Source organism: Nelumbo nucifera, chromosome 2 (assembly GCF_055504915.1).
Source record: "Nelumbo nucifera cultivar China Antique chromosome 2, China Antique-T2T, whole genome shotgun sequence".
In the NCBI taxonomy this organism is placed as follows: Eukaryota; Viridiplantae; Streptophyta; class Magnoliopsida; order Proteales; family Nelumbonaceae; genus Nelumbo; species Nelumbo nucifera.
The window spans coordinates 96,534,243-96,549,865 of NC_142650.1; the positions used below are offsets into that span (position 1 = coordinate 96,534,243).

General features: G+C 39.9%; 1 protein-coding gene across 8 annotated transcripts; it reads left to right on the plus strand.

Moving 5' to 3' along the window:
- The first annotated feature begins 7,910 nt into the window (after positions 1-7,910).
- On the plus strand, positions 7,911-14,036 carry LOC148802577 (uncharacterized). Of its 8 annotated transcripts, XM_088897318.1 has the most exons (10): positions 7,920-8,000; positions 8,359-9,892; positions 10,013-10,150; positions 10,361-10,450; positions 10,543-10,626; positions 11,070-11,164; positions 11,252-11,316; positions 11,413-11,487; positions 11,571-13,253; positions 13,402-14,036. In XM_088897318.1, exons 2-7 carry the CDS (start codon positions 9,890-9,892, stop codon positions 11,271-11,273), a joined length of 432 nt encoding a protein of 143 aa, XP_088753444.1. In that variant the 5' UTR covers positions 7,920-8,000; positions 8,359-9,889; the 3' UTR covers positions 11,274-11,316; positions 11,413-11,487; positions 11,571-13,253; positions 13,402-14,036. The 8 variants fall into 8 exon arrangements, with proteins under 8 accessions (XP_088753439.1, XP_088753440.1, XP_088753443.1 ...); XM_088897313.1 differs by lacking the exon at positions 8,359-9,892 and having other exon boundaries at positions 7,911-8,000; XM_088897314.1 differs by lacking the exon at positions 8,359-9,892 and having other exon boundaries at positions 7,911-8,000; positions 11,571-11,645; positions 13,402-14,033.
- Positions 14,037-15,623: the final 1,587 nt, after the last annotated feature.

A 15,623-nucleotide genomic window follows, 5' to 3' on the forward strand; every position in this document is an offset into this window, starting at 1 on the left:
TTGTGTCATCTTCAGCAGGAGCGGTTCTTGGTGTCTTCTTTGGGCGTGAATACCACCTTTGGGAGATACACTTCTCTGGATCAGGTATAATTCCTCCCTAGTCTTTCGGTTAAGATTTGGTTCGGTTATGGTTCAAGTAGGATCCTTGAATATTGTATTCTAAATTTAGGGAATATGATTCCCAGTTGGAAGAAGGTAGGAATTTTTTTTTTTTGAAATTCGCCCACCCATTTCGCAACCTTTTTGGCGTCCATATGATGAGTGGATACAATTCGTCACAGAAAGGTGCATGGGGTTATGCAGCTGAAACAGTTGGCTCCACGCACCCTATGTGATTTCCCACATTTGCAGAGACGCTTCGCCGTCTCCGTCACTGAGATAGGAGGGAAATCTCAGAGATGAACAAATGGGAATGGAACATAGATTAAAAGCCATATCTATGTAGGTAACATGAATCAAACTAAGGTTGTGGACTAATGTTTTGCTGTTTTACCAAAAAATGGCAAACGGTCAATTCGCAAAGCTTCTAAACGATAACAAGCTTAAGGGCCCAAACTATGCCGACTGGTACAGAAACCTTATGTTGGTCCTAACTTTTGAAAAGTTATATAAGGTAGTGAAAAATCCTGCCCCGGAGCGTTCGGGTGATAGGGCTTTTGAGGCCCGAAGGAGGGAGTACCAAGATTGGGAGGATAAGAACTCCCTAGCCCGCTGCTTTGTCATTGCCTCACTGGACAACTCAATACAGAGGCAGTTCGATTAGATCGAACTAGCCAATGACATATTGGACAGTCTAAATACAATGTATGAAGAGTAGAATCGTTCCACTCGACAGAAGGTCTTGAAACTGTTCATGACCACGCAGATCTCCAAAGGGCAGAAAGTTCATGACCATTGTCTTCGGATGATGGGCTACATTAACGAACTCGAAGCCCTTAGATTCGGGCTAGATCTTGGCACACAAGTAGATGACATCTTGAATTCTTTGCCCTCTTCCTTCAATGTGTTCATAATGAACTATAATATGAACAAGTTGAATGTCAGCGTCCAGGAACTCAGCAATATGTTGCAGAGGGCCGAGGACTTACTTAAGAAGGATGAGCCTGTGGTTATGCTTGTTGAAGCTAACAAATTGGGCAAGAAAAAGAGAAAGGCAAAGAAGCCCTAGAAGAAAGCTGCCAAGCCCAAGAAGCAGAAGAAGAACAAGGCATCTGATGCCTACCACTTCTGCAAGCAGACCGACCACTAGAAGAGGAACTGTCCTACCTACCTGGAATTTAAGAAAGGTAACTTCAAAACATGTGTCATAGAAACTAATATGTTAGTGACTTCTGTGTCCTGGTGTGTTGACTCCGGGGCTTCAACTCATGCGTGTAACTCACTGCAGGGGTTCAAAGTTGGCAGAAGACTGAGTGAAGGAGAAGTGACACTGTTCTTGGGAACGACTACAAGTGTTGCAACTGCGGCAATAGGAACCGTAAAATTAGTCTTTAGAGAATGAGTACTTGTACTTAAAGATTGTCTTTATGTACAGAACTTGAGAAGAAATTTAATTTCTGTTTCTAAACTGTGTGCTGATGGATATATTGTTTATTTTAGTAATATGATTACAGTTAAACGGAATAATAAATTCATCGCATGCGGGAAACTGGAGAACGGTCTCTATATTGTACGTCGGTAAAAAATCCCAAGAAAAGAACTCGTGATGGTAAGTCCCACGTGCTTGTGGCATTACTGTCTTGGCCACATCGGTATTGACCGAATAACAAGATTGGTAAATGATGGTCCTTTGGGTTTTCTAACCGTAGAAAACCTTCCCACTTGTGAGCCTTGTCTTAGAGACAAGATGACAAAGCGGCCATTTAACGGTAAGCCTGAAAGATGTACAAGCACATTGACCTTATACATAGTGATGTATGTAGTGCCCTGAGTATTAGGACACGCAATCAACACGTGTATTTCATCACCTTTACCGATGATTTTTCATGATATGATTACGTGTACCTAATGAGACATAAGTCTGAATCCTTTCAAAGGTTCTAAGAGTTCAGACAGGAAGTCGAGAAACAGTTAGGGAGAGAAATTAAGGCCCTTCGATCGGATCGTGGTGGCGAGTATCTCTCTGACGAATTCAGAGACTACCTAAAGGTCAACGGGATAGTGTCACAATTATCTCCTCCTGCTACACCTCAACTTAAAGGTGTTTCAGAGAGGAGGAATAGGACCTTGTTGGACATGGTCTGGTCACTTCTCGTACGCTCGGAATTACCCACATCCTTTTGGGGATATGCATTAGAGACTGCTATCTACGTGCTGAATCGGGTTCCAACCAAATCGGTTCCGAAAACTCCATACGAACTCTACACCGGAAGGAAGCCAAGTGTTAGACACTTGAAGATTTGGGGTTGTCCTGCGCACGTTAAAAGAACGAGTGCGGACAAGTTGGAATCTAAGACTAGCCGTTGCCTATTTATAGGCTACCCAAAAGATTCAGTGGGTTATCTATTCTATGACCCAAGTGAGCAGGAAGTGTTCTGTAGTCGAAACGCTCAGTTCTTAGAGACCGATTACATCCTGGACACCCATCGTCAGGAAATAGTTCTTAATGAGGAGAGCTCAGGAGCAGTGGGAGATGTCCCACAAGTTCCAGGTAGTAACCAACCTAGAAGATCCACTCGGGTATCCAGGCCATCGATCTGATATGGTTATGACCAGGATAGTTACCTGGACTAGTGAGGAGGATCCCGTGACTTATGCGGAAGCTATGTTGGACATAGATTCCCAAAATTGGGTGGAGGCCATGAGAGCTGAGATGGACTCGATGGAGGCTAATGGAGTCTGGACTCTAGTAGATCCGCCCTCTGGGGTAAAAGCAATTGGTTGCAAGTGGATCTATAAGAGGAAGAAGGGCCCCGATGGTAGAATTGAGACCTACAAAACTCGTCTGGTAGCGAAAGGGTATACTCAGAAAAAAGGCATCGATTATGAGGAAATCTTTTCGCCCGTGGCCATGCTTAAATCCATTTGGATTTTGCTACCTGTAGCAGCATACCATGACTACGAGATTTGGCAGATGGATGTCAAAACCGCATTGTTGAATGGAGATCTTAGTGAAGATATCTACATGCAGTAGCCGCAAGGCTTCATTGCTACTGGTCAGGAACACATGGTATGTAAACTTAATACATGTAGGGTTGTTCATAAGAAGACCCAACCCAACCAAACCGACCAACCCACCAACCAGCAGCCGCAAGGCTTCATTGCTGTTGGTCAGGAACACATGGTATGTAAACTTAATACATGTAGGGTTGTTCATAAGAAGACCCAACCCAACCAAACCGACCAACCCGGACTGACCCAACCCGAGTCAACCGGGTTTTCTTCAGCATCAGTCGGTTTTGGGTTATAAAAAATCATAAACCGATGATTCGGTTTGGGAATATATATTTTTCATATATATATTTGAAATATAGTAATAGATATTTATAGTAATTTCATAATTTGCACAAAAACTATGTATTTTTACTGAAATATATCAGATATATATAATATAATATAATATCATATATATATTTCAAATTTTGAAATATATCAGATATATATAATATTAGAATATATATTTCCAAAAATATATATTCTGAAACATGTTTTTATTATTTTATATATTTCAATTTTATTGATGTTAGATAAAAAAATAACATATATAGTTTTCTTATTATAACCAATTTGTTGTTTTTTTCTTAATTTGTTACATTAGGGATGTTCATCTTGAGAAACTCAATAATCATTATAAATTTATAATGGTATTTTGTTTTCAGATGGATCCTAAAAGAAATGAAAATGTGCATGGGGTTGATGAAGTTGAAGATCCAGTAGCAATGGACTCAAAGCAATAAGATTCTGAGGTTGCAAATCTGGTAAAAAATCCTCCTACTCCTCGTAAAATTACTAGGACACAACCCACTAAGTAAAACAAAAGGAAATGTTCTAGATTAAAATCAGAAATTTGGGACCATTTCACTAAAATGGAGGATAAGGATGAACCTAGGGCTACATGTAACTATTGTGGCAAAGACTACGCATGTGACACAAAAAAATCATGGCACTAGTAACATGTGGAGTCATTTGCAATAACAGTGCATGAAATATCCCTATAGGGTTGATAAAAAGCGAAAGACATTATCTTTTGAGCCTAAAAATGAAGGAGGAGAAGATGATCTCACTACTAGTAAGCTAAAAGCAGTGACTTTTAGTGTTGAGGAAGCTAGAAAGGAGCTTGCTATTTAAGAACTACTCTTGAGCTTTGTAACCTAAGTTTACAGTCATTTCCCATATCACAGTTTCTAGAGATTGCATGAAATTTTTTCTTGAGGAGAAGATGAAACTGCAAAAAGTGATGAAAAATCAATGTATATGTCTTACTACCGATACTTGGTCATCAATCCAAAATTTAAATTATATGTGTTTGACAGCACATTGGATTAATAGTGAATGGAATTTGAACAAAAAAATTTTAAACTTTTGTCAAGTTCCTAATCACAAGGGGAAACAATCGGTAAGACTATTGAGGATTGCTTGCTAGAATGGGGCATTGATGGAGTTTTTACAATTATTCTTGATAATGCAAGTTCTAATGATGGTGCAATCAGATATTTAAAAAGAAGAACTAGGGATTGGAAATGCACCATCTTAGAACATGAATTCATGCATTTAATATGTTTTGTTCATATTGTGAATTTGATAGTGAAAGAATGATTGGAAGACTTACATGAGTCTATTATCAAAATCCGAAATGCAGTAAGATATGTGAGATCATCTCCATTTAGGTTTCAAACTTTCAAAATGTGTGTTAAGAAGGAGAAAATAGAAAATAAGAATCTTGTATGCCTTGATGTTGAGACTAGGTAGAATTTTACCTATTTGATGTTGGAAGTTGCTTAAAAATTTAAAAGAGCTTTTGACCGGCTAGGTGAGGATGACCCAAGATATCTCTTATACTTTGAAGGCGGTGATGAGGATGGAAATGAGGAGAGTGGAGGTGGGAATAGGAGAGGAAAAGGGAGAGGGAATAAGCATGTTGGGCCTCCTAATTATGATGATTGGGACAACGCCAGATGTTTTGTGAAGTTCCTAAAGCTTTTCTATAGTATAACATTGTGGTTTTCGGGATCTCTTTATGTCACATCGAATACATTTTTTCATGAACTTATAGCATTGCAAACTATGTTGGTTCGTTTGTCTAGAAGTGGAGACATCAAATGAAAGTTTGATATGTTGGTTCGTTTGTCTTGAGTTCTATGGCAGAGCGCATGAAACGAAAGTTTGATAAATATTGGAGAACCTTGAAAATCTGAATTTTTTGTTATATGTTGCCATTGTTTTGGATCCTTATTACAAATAAAAATATGTGAAATTTTGTTTTGGTCAAATATATGATAGTTTGAGGGCTAGAGAGATGACCGAGAGAGTAGAAGAAACTCTTAATTGTTTATATTACCATTACCATGATCATGAATGCAATTCAAATTTTAATGCTGGACATGAAGCGTTAAGTTCAGGTAAAGTTTCTAATGAGATGGATTTTGATGATAATGAAGATGATACATGGAGATTCTTAGCATCTCAATTTGCAAAACACTTAGAAAGTGTAGAAAGTAAATCTGATGTTGCAAGGTATTTGCTAGAGAGTTGTGAAAAGCCAAGTGATTCATTTGACATTTTGATTTGGTGGAAAATGAATTCTCAAAAGTATCTTATACTTTCTCAACTTGGCCATGTCAATTTCTACAGTTGCTTTTGAATTGGCATTCAGCACAAGTGGGCATTTACTTGATCCATTTAGGAGTTCACTATCTTCAAAAATGGTGGAGGCTCTTATATGTGGCCAAGATTGGTTACGGTCCAAACCAATCCCAATTGATGTTTGAGAAGCTATGGATGAAGTGGAAAAATATGAAGAAATTGCATTAGGTAATATTTGTTATCTTGTGAATAAACTTTATTTCATGATATTATTTATAACTTATGTAATTTTTTGGGTTACATACTAATATTTGTTTCTTTGTTTTAGAATTCTTAGGAACAATGGAACAAGTGTAATTAAGTGATGATGATTGGTGTTTTGGTAAGACTTAATAATCTTTACAAGTGTAATTATTTTTTCTACAATTTAAAATTTCATTTTCCAAGTAATGTGACAATCTAAAACAAACTTTTCTCTTTTGTTTCTTAACAGTTGAGTCATTAGCATGACAGCATTTCTTCTTCAAACATGACGTTCCAAAGTCCATTAGGCCACCTAGTTTTCGAATGGTTGCAGGCAACTTTGGATTAGTGATTAATGAACAACTTTTGTGATTAATTTTTCATTTATGATGTTCAATTTATGACTGTTTTTAAACCTTACTTGACACTTGTTTTTATATGAAGAATTTATTCTTTACCTAAATTGAATTCAGATTTGTCTTGGACTCTTGGGTAAAGGGTTTGGATAGAAATGAAAACTGGATTACAATTCCATTGGTTGAGGATTCAACAGTTCTTGTTTTTTGACAAACTTAACCGTTGATTGTAGATGATTAATGATCATCTATAGCCTATCCTATATATCTCTCATCTCTATAGTGTAAGTGGACACCAGTTGGCAAAGTGACTAGTACAATGCTCTAGAGTCTGGAATCTGATGCTCAAATTTGGCTATTTACCAGTTACCCTCCACAAAATTCTGTGGAAATTGGAATTGAAACAAGGCACTACACTACACTACTCGTATAATGGATTTTGATTGAGTTCCATTGTACCGAGTTCATCAGTAGGTATGAAGCCCTTCACTATCGAGTTTTATATGGAGCCCTTCACTACCGAGTTCATCAGGAGGGATGTTGTGAACATTAAAGATGACCCAAGACCCATCACTCCATCAGGAGGTATGCTTTTAAGTTTTAACTATATAGGGTTGCAATGCTTCCATGCTAGTAGAAGGAAATCAGACAGAAAGGAGTGATCCAGCCAATGCATCGCTTGGAGGATTCTCAGTAGTCAATTTTGCCAAAGACTTGCTTGAACTCTTTTGTCCTGGAATTGTTTCTTATTCAGATATCCTTGCTTTAGCTGCTAGAGATGCTGTTGAATTTGAATAAAAAAAGAGTACATGCATAAATGTTTGCCTTAAATTTCAATATTTCACCACTACTTATCTACAGTAGTAGAGAGCATTTTCTTAGCTTTTGTTGGATCCGGCCAGCTTTAATAGTTTGATCCATCCATTATATAGTTTCTTGCAAATTGAAATCTTACTCCAGTAAATAGTACTCTCAAACTCTGCTCCCTCCACAACTGGATCCATGGATGGGCCACAAAACATTAAGGAAATGTCGGTTTCCTTTGGGAATGTAGAGCCAGAAATGAACATTTGAACAGCAACTAAGTCACTACTAAGTAGAGTCGAAACTGACCCAAACCGACTCAAACCGATCAGGTCGATTTTGGTTTCAATTTCAGGTAATCTGACCAGGTCGGGTCGGTTGGAAAAACATCAGTAAACCGATCCAACCCGACCCGAGAACAGCCCTACTCGAGTGTTTCAAATATACCCAAAATGCCCTTGCACCAAAGGTCTATTGCCCATGTATAGGAATTACACAAAATGCCACTCAACTAACCTCCTGCGGTAAATGTAAATCTGTAATTTTTCTCTCTCCTTCCGGTTCCCTTTCGTTCTAGCCTATGACCGAATGAACATCCTTCTTCCCTTGCGCTGACGCGTATGACTGCGCGGACCTCCGGCAATTTTAGCAGCGCTTTAGACGGGTAATCAATCGTTCTAGCCCCTTGAAAATCCACAGTTCTCTTCTCATTTCCAACCTCTAACCGCTTATCTATAAATATCCCTTATCTCTTCTCTTTCCCCCATTGAGGTTCTTCCCTTTGCTCCTTGCACCGGTGCAAATAGATAACTGATGGTGAACGTTGGTTTCTTCCCTGGACTCTATTCCAACAAGGTATTTCAACTAATCAGACTTCTTCAAGTTCGTAATTGCGATGAAAAATATTAGGCAAATGCATGTTATTTATTGCTTGTTGTTGGAAGAATTAGACGCTGAAATTTTTTTGGATTATGAAGAATTGTTATTGCCTTCTATTTTGTATGAAAGAAGTTAGTTTTCCAATTTTTTTTGTTTTTTTGTCAGAAATGTTGTGTCTGATTGAACCTCACTGAATATTCCATTGTTTAAACCTATAACCTATAATTGAATTCAAATCTCACTCATCGGTAGTCCATGTTTTTGATGTTCAGTAATTTGGATGTATGTATTTATTTGGTTGATAAATGATTCGTGGGTTGACAATTTCATGAAGGAAATATTTTTAAACCATGGCATCGAGGGTGATGGTGCGCAATTTGGTCACTCCTAGCTGGTAGGGGGCCATGCTCCAAGCTGGTGACGGACGGTACCTGAGAAGAAGAGAATGAAGGATTCCCGGGGAGCTCTCCCAGTGGGAACACTCCGATGCTTAAGTTAGAACTCTGAGAGAGAAAATTGCAGAGAAGATGAAGAAAGCTAGAGTGTAGATAGCGCGAATGCAATTACCTTTGCTCTCTGGGGGTTGGAGTTCTTATATAATGGTGCCCTGTCAAATCTAACATAACCGCTTCTGATTCTCTGTCGTAGCCGTTACTTGCCAGGGCTGCGCAGGTCACTGTTGCAGGGTACGACTCTGTCAAGCGGGGGACACCTCTCAGGTTTGGTAGGCACCACGCCGCCTGGCAAGAGGCATGGGTGCAAGGCTCCAGGTTTGGCAGGTACGGTTGTTAGGGGAGATCTTCCTGTGATACGCCGAACTATCTTCCTGCGAGCTACCCTGTGCCGAGTTGGAGGTGCCATAATGAGGTGATTCTACCCGATGCGGCCTACTTAGGTCAGTCGGAACAAATTTATTAGGAGGCTCCCGAGCTCACCCCGAAGTGCCTTGAGCTCGGGAGATCCCTGTCTTGTAGTACCTTGGCTTGGGATGCCTGTGGAAGAATCTTAACTCGGGGTGTTCCCTTCTTGAGGAGGAACTTGGGGCTCCTTGCTGTGGAGGAGCTCGGGGGCTCCTTTACTTGGGAGGAGCTTGGGATTATCGGAGTGCCATCTAGTGCCGAACTATCACGCTGGACCTTGGTGGTCTGGTCGTGCTGAGTTATCACTTATGCTGAGTCACGCCCACGTGTCCCCCTATGATGAGGTCGGGGCAAATCACCCTCCATCAGAGGGGAATTGGCACTAGCTGTTCACCAAAACGTTTCAAGAACCTTATTGCATGGTTGCCATTAAGGAGAGAGCACATTAAAGCTCTAGACACCACCCCATTTGGATACTTACTACATATCCCACCCATTATGTTTGATAATCCGCTTAACTCGAGATGGTACAATGGTGGGATTTAGGGAGTTGCACATTCCAGATAGGCGGTGAATATGTACCATTTGCCATTAGTGACATTGCACTAATCTTGGGACTGAGGTTACATGGACGTCCTGTGATCACAGACATGGACTTGCCTATTCTAGAGTTCGTTGGTTGTTTTGTTCGGTGGTACAATTAATTCCTCCACACAACTGTTGCTCAACACCTTAGAGGATAAGCTTTTTAGTATAGTGCACATGGAATCAATTGAAGCAGTAGAAGATGTGGTCAAGTTGATTCTTTTGCATCTCTTTGGGTCGGTTTTGTTTTCACAAGGGCCCCCGAGTGGTCCTTATACACATATTGGAATATTCATGAGCGCGGTATGTGCATCAATTCCTCGTATATGCATTTGATCGTATTGCACTAGTGGCAGTCAACCCAATAATGATGGTCAACGACTCTATTCAGGCACTTTATTTGATTGTGTTACTACTTTGATGGTTCGTCTTGCTCCTTCATGCTTTTCCTCAATCTCATGTTTTGTTTTCAGTCTAATGGAACAAAGTGTTCTTCAGGTACTATATTTATACTGATATCTATATTTTAATATCCAATTGCAGGCATGGTTTTTCAAGCACAGTACAACATTTAAGCAATTGGACCCCACTGCTAGGCTATGGTTATTGAAGTGGGGCAATATGGGGTCCACTGGGAGCTTCAACAGCAGAGACTTCGTACAAAAAGTAACTGCCAGAACGGTAGGTATATGGTTGACACTCTCACCCCACATCCATTCATTGTTAATGGATGGTACCATCACCCCAGCCGATTTTGAGTTGAGGCTATTCAGCGTTGATTGTTATTATACGCTGGGGACGGGGGAGAGAAGTGAAGTCCATTTTGTGTTCCATGGGGGGGGCTTGACAATTTTATTCAAGTTAATGCTTATAAAATTAGTTGTTTTGCAGGCCCCATTGCCTATTGCTCTTGTACTAGTGGAAGTTGGCCCCAATGCAGGGCACCATGCCAATGCTATTTCACTTTGGAGTAGAACAGTGGTATGCAAGAGTTATGAGGAATTTTTGAATTATGGTCATCTGTTTACATGATCTATTTACATGTGTAAATTGGTACAGTGTTCTTGATGTAGGGTGTGTGTCCACGCTGCGTCGAATCCATTGAGTTTGAACAGCTGTGTAGGAAGGCATCACAGCCAAATTCGTATGCCACTGAGGTTGGTCAATTAAGGAACGAGGTTGACCAATTATACGAGACATTGGTAGATAATGGTATCAATCTTGATGTCTTGCCTAGGTGCATAAATCTCGTTGTCCCCTAAAGGAGCCATGGGTGGGAGAGGCATCAAGAATGGAGGAGGATTTGTTGACCTCGCCGGCTCCTGGGGCTAGCATTCTTGGTTTGTGTGACATTGTTTTGTCCAGGGCATGGGTGACGAATGTGTATAGATAGGGGCACACGTTGGGAAAGCGTGAGCATATTCTTAGTAGTGTTATTGTTTCCCCTTTTCGACTCCCTGGTGATATTGGGACGGTGACTAAGGAATTTTCCATCACGACTTGCACTAATCAGGTGTTACAGACGATGATGAAATGGAATGTATTTTTGATTCAATTTTAATAGTTTATTGCTCAGTCATATTTTTATTTAATGTGATAGGTGGTAGAAGGTGGTCCGTCAATTTGGGCAGCATTTGCTCAAAGAGACCTATTGGCGGTTGAAGACTTGGAGCTGGTGCATAAGGAGATTCAGAGGTAATAATTCAATACGCTTCACTTAACACCAAATAGTCATGGACCAATTACATGTATGCGCTGAACCTTCTTTATATGTTTGGTAAGGATGCATATGTGTGAAGAATAACCTACTTGACATTTTTAAGATGGTTGGTTGGTTGTCTGATGCGGTAAGCACCAATATTTCTGCCTTATGCATTATGTTTTGTTATCGGTGGATTGTTGTGCTTCTAAGTTGGCCCATTGTCATTTCATGTCTGGTATAGGTAATTGATGCATATGGCAGCCTACTCAAGACAAGTAGGCGGAATTCGATGTAGTATGTGCTTGCACTAGCACAGGTGAATTACTCATTATCATTTGCATGATGAATCGAATATTTGCATGATGAGGTACTCAATCATTTTTCGCTTGTATGATTTAGGGATTTGCAACTAGTGGGATGGTAGCGAAGCTAAAATCATGGTTGGCACCAATTGGGAATAAGCGGGTCTACAAGGTATTCATGCTTATCAATAATCTCTCTGTTGGATAGTGTATGCCCTTAGTTCCAATCAGATTGATGTACTTGATGACATTTATTGTAAATGAATAAAAGTACATAATTGATTCATGTGTTTTTGTATGTTTCTGTGTAATACCCTTAAAAACTAGACACCTATGAGACTCGTGTTAGTTTAGAATTTTCACATTTGTTGGATAGATCTAGGGAGATTTACCCTGCGAAGGCTGACACTGATATGCTGCCAAATTGGTTGGGGTGGCTTGTCTCAGCTGCTAGGGTGAGATTTGAGGTGCATGCAGTGTGGGTTTTCTTGAAACCCTGAATCGGACTAAAATTCCAGTATTGCCCTGAACCTAGGAGATAGATGGGCAAAACTGGAATATTACACCTGACCCCTAGACTCGATTATGATACTGCACTAGGTGTCAGATTAGGCTGTCTTTGATGTACTAATCAGTGAGATCCTTAGAGGGGATCAAAACCTGGGTATGTTGGGACAGTCCGAGAATTCATCTGAGTGGGTGATCATAGTGGCATGATCAACCCCTTTGTCGGACAAAGTGAATGATCAGGGATGCACTCTCTCTGATGGAAACTTAAACTACCAACAGTTGATTTCAACCGTTGAAATTTGTATTTTGCAAAATAAATTTATATAGAGATATACATATATATTATGATTTCAAAATGTTTGCAAAAGATTTTAATTCCCGGGATCCATGTGAGTAGAGAGTGCAAAACCGTTCCTTGCAGCCGAGGGAGAGGTCCTCTTTTGTCGGGCTGTGTTTGACCATTATGGGCTGAGAGGTTAAGTGTAAGACCATTGAGGGTAATACTTGATGGGCTAATCTTGCATCTGCCCACAATCCTTGGGTTTTCATAAGGTGGCTGGACCGAATGACCATTTAGTGTAAATGTTGGGCCCATTAAGAGTCCATAGTGATGGACTCAGGGGTTCACTGTCTCCTATATTGAATTTGGCCAGGCCTTGTAACAAAGGTTGGGCTGAACCCATGTGGCTGATGTGTAGATCAATGTTTGGGTCCCACGCCATACAAAGATAGCCAACTGGGCAGCAGGTTAAGAGGTTATGTGAGTGCATAAACTTAATGGGCCTAAAGCCCAATTCGAAATGGGCTTAAGTTAGTTAATTAAAAGGAGGTAAGATAGGATTTATAATCTAGTTAGGATTAGCTAAAGGATAAGATAAGTCTTATCCATTCAAGTCCAGATTCAAATATCAAGTTTGGAATGAACTATCTCCTAATTAGATTGGGATTTTGATCCTGAGAAGGGTATAAATAAAGGGGGCGAATTCCTCAGTCAGACACACACAACAATCTACAGAGTCCTTCCCTGTTATTGCCGCCCCTACCCAGTTCGATCTCCACTTGTGGGAGTGATCAAGAATTGTTCTTGATATTTTTTCTTGGAAGAAGCAATCTGAAGTCGTGCTTACCAGCCCTCTACTCCATTCTTGCTGAAGAGCCGTCTTGCTGATCCTGCTTCACTACATACTGTGTCATCTTCAATGGAAGTGGGTTTTGGTTTTCACCTTGGGCGTGAACACCTTCATTGGGAGTTATTGCTACTTCATATCAGGTATATCCCTCTCCTCCCTTTTGGTTTAAGATCTGGTCTGGTTCTAGTTCAAGATTGATCATTGAAAATGCAGCTTTCTAAAATAGGGAATGCGATTCCCAGATGGGAGAGATAGAAATTTTTAAAATTTCACCCAACTTTCATGCAGGGTTCGGCCATCTAAATGATGGATCTCTCATCCCTTCAGTGGTATCAGAGCCAGGTTCAAATCTTGAACCGAATTAAATTAGATCCGGATCTGCACAAATGGGCAAAAGGCGTTCTACTCAATTTGTGCAGTTAGCGTTTTTCTGGGAAATCGGTTCCCAATTTTGGGCGATTGATCTGAAATTAAGTCTTTTATTTTCTGTAATATATTTAGAACTGTTCTATTTATATTTCTTGAAATTTGGGTTGTTCGTATGGTGGAGATCAAACTCTTTTATTGGCGCAAGAAATCTGCACACCCGCTGATTTATTCTATTCATTCTTTGTCTGTAAATATTATTTTTTTAGACGGGATGTATAGGATTTGATTATGATGTAATATTAATAGAAAAAATAAGTTTTTTCTATTTTATTTCATGGAAGATGAAGCTGGTTCGCGTGGAGGAGAAAACTTGTGCAGATAAGAAATATGCGATCTACGAATTACAGTAATGAAAATTGCAATTTGCGAACTAATTTATTGTTTTGCAGGGTTGCAGCCTTATGGACAGCCCCCTTTTGTGTTTGTTCACTGACTCTTGAATGTCATTTATCAGTTATTTAATTTCAGATCATCTTCTTGAATTGAATCTTGAATTAAACATCAAACCCTAGACCCATTCGAACAAGATTGGACCAAACTGTTGGACCGAATCTGTGGTTCGATGGGGGCTATTTTCAGCCCTAGAATTTCTTTCATGGGCTGAGGGATTGATGGTTAATTGCAAGATGCAATTCGACCCACATCTATAAAACCCAGTTTTAATCTATTAAAACTGCCTTAGCCCAATTCAGCATAAATGGTGCAGTTCGGCCCATATACCTAGATAATATTATTTGGTAATATTATGGAATTAAATGGGCTTTATTTATGGGTTTTACAGTTATTTAATTGATTGGATCAATTATGGATTTCATGCATGTGATGTATGGATGTGTGATGTGCTACGTCCATGGGCCATAAGCACTTGGCCCATGATTAATTCGACAGTGTCTCTTTCACACACCATGGCTGAGTGCACATCATTGCCATGGTGTCCTTAAGATCATTGAATGATCTCCCTGCATGGTGGGCCCTACATCAGCTTCCTCCCCAAGAAGAACCATGCGGAACCCTAGCCATTTAGGGCTCATCTAAATATGACTTTATGAAAGTCAATAGGAGCCACTATGGTTTGACCTAAATAAAACTAGGGTGTAATTATTCGTTCCCCCCTGAAAATATAAGTGCATGTGATAAGGAGATTCATGTGGTGAATTCTCTAAAAGCCTTCCATCATTAGCATGAAGATGGGTCCTTTAGTAATGAGGAGATGCACCATAAAATTGGGCTATCCATTTGCTGTTGGATCTGTTGGATTGTTTCATAAGATGATAGGGGCGTCATAAACCAATGTGGGAGGGGCCTATCCTAAAATGGAAGACTCTCTCACGGTACCTTGGCATTCATGAATATGATGGGTAAGCACTTACTGGATAGAAATGTTTAACCTAAAATGGCAATTAACCTTGTTTGATAAAGGCCAAAGGGCAAGCTCATCAGATGAGTGGATATGATCCTTCACAGAAGGTGGTGGGGTTATGTAGCTGAAACAGTTGGCCACATGCACTGTATGTGGTTTTCCACATTTCCAGAGACATAATTCGCAGTCTCCGTCACTAAGATAGGAGGGAAATCTCAGAGATGAATAAATGGAAATGGAAGATAGATTAAAAGCCATATCTATGTAGAAAACATGAATCAATTTAAGTTGTGGACTAATAATCTACCAATCTGCCTTGCCTTTTATTAGAAGTGGCAAACGGACAATTCGCCAAGTTGTTGGACGATAACAAACTTAAGGGCCCAAATTATGCTGACTGATACCGTAACCTTATGTTGGTATTAACGTCAGAAAAATTGGACAAGGTTGCTAAGAACCCTGCTCCAGATCGTCCGGGTGATAGGGCTTCTTAGGCATGTAGGAAGGAATATAAAGAATGGGAAGCTAAGAATTCTCTTGCTCGGTGCTACATCATAGCCTCCTTCGACAATCCGATATAGAGACAATTCGATCAGATCGAAGTGTCCAAGGATATCCTAGATAGTTTGAGGATAATATATGAAGAGTAGAATCGTTCTACTCGTCAGAAGGTCTTGAAGCTGTTCATGACCGCAAAAATGACCGAGAGCCAGATGGTTCA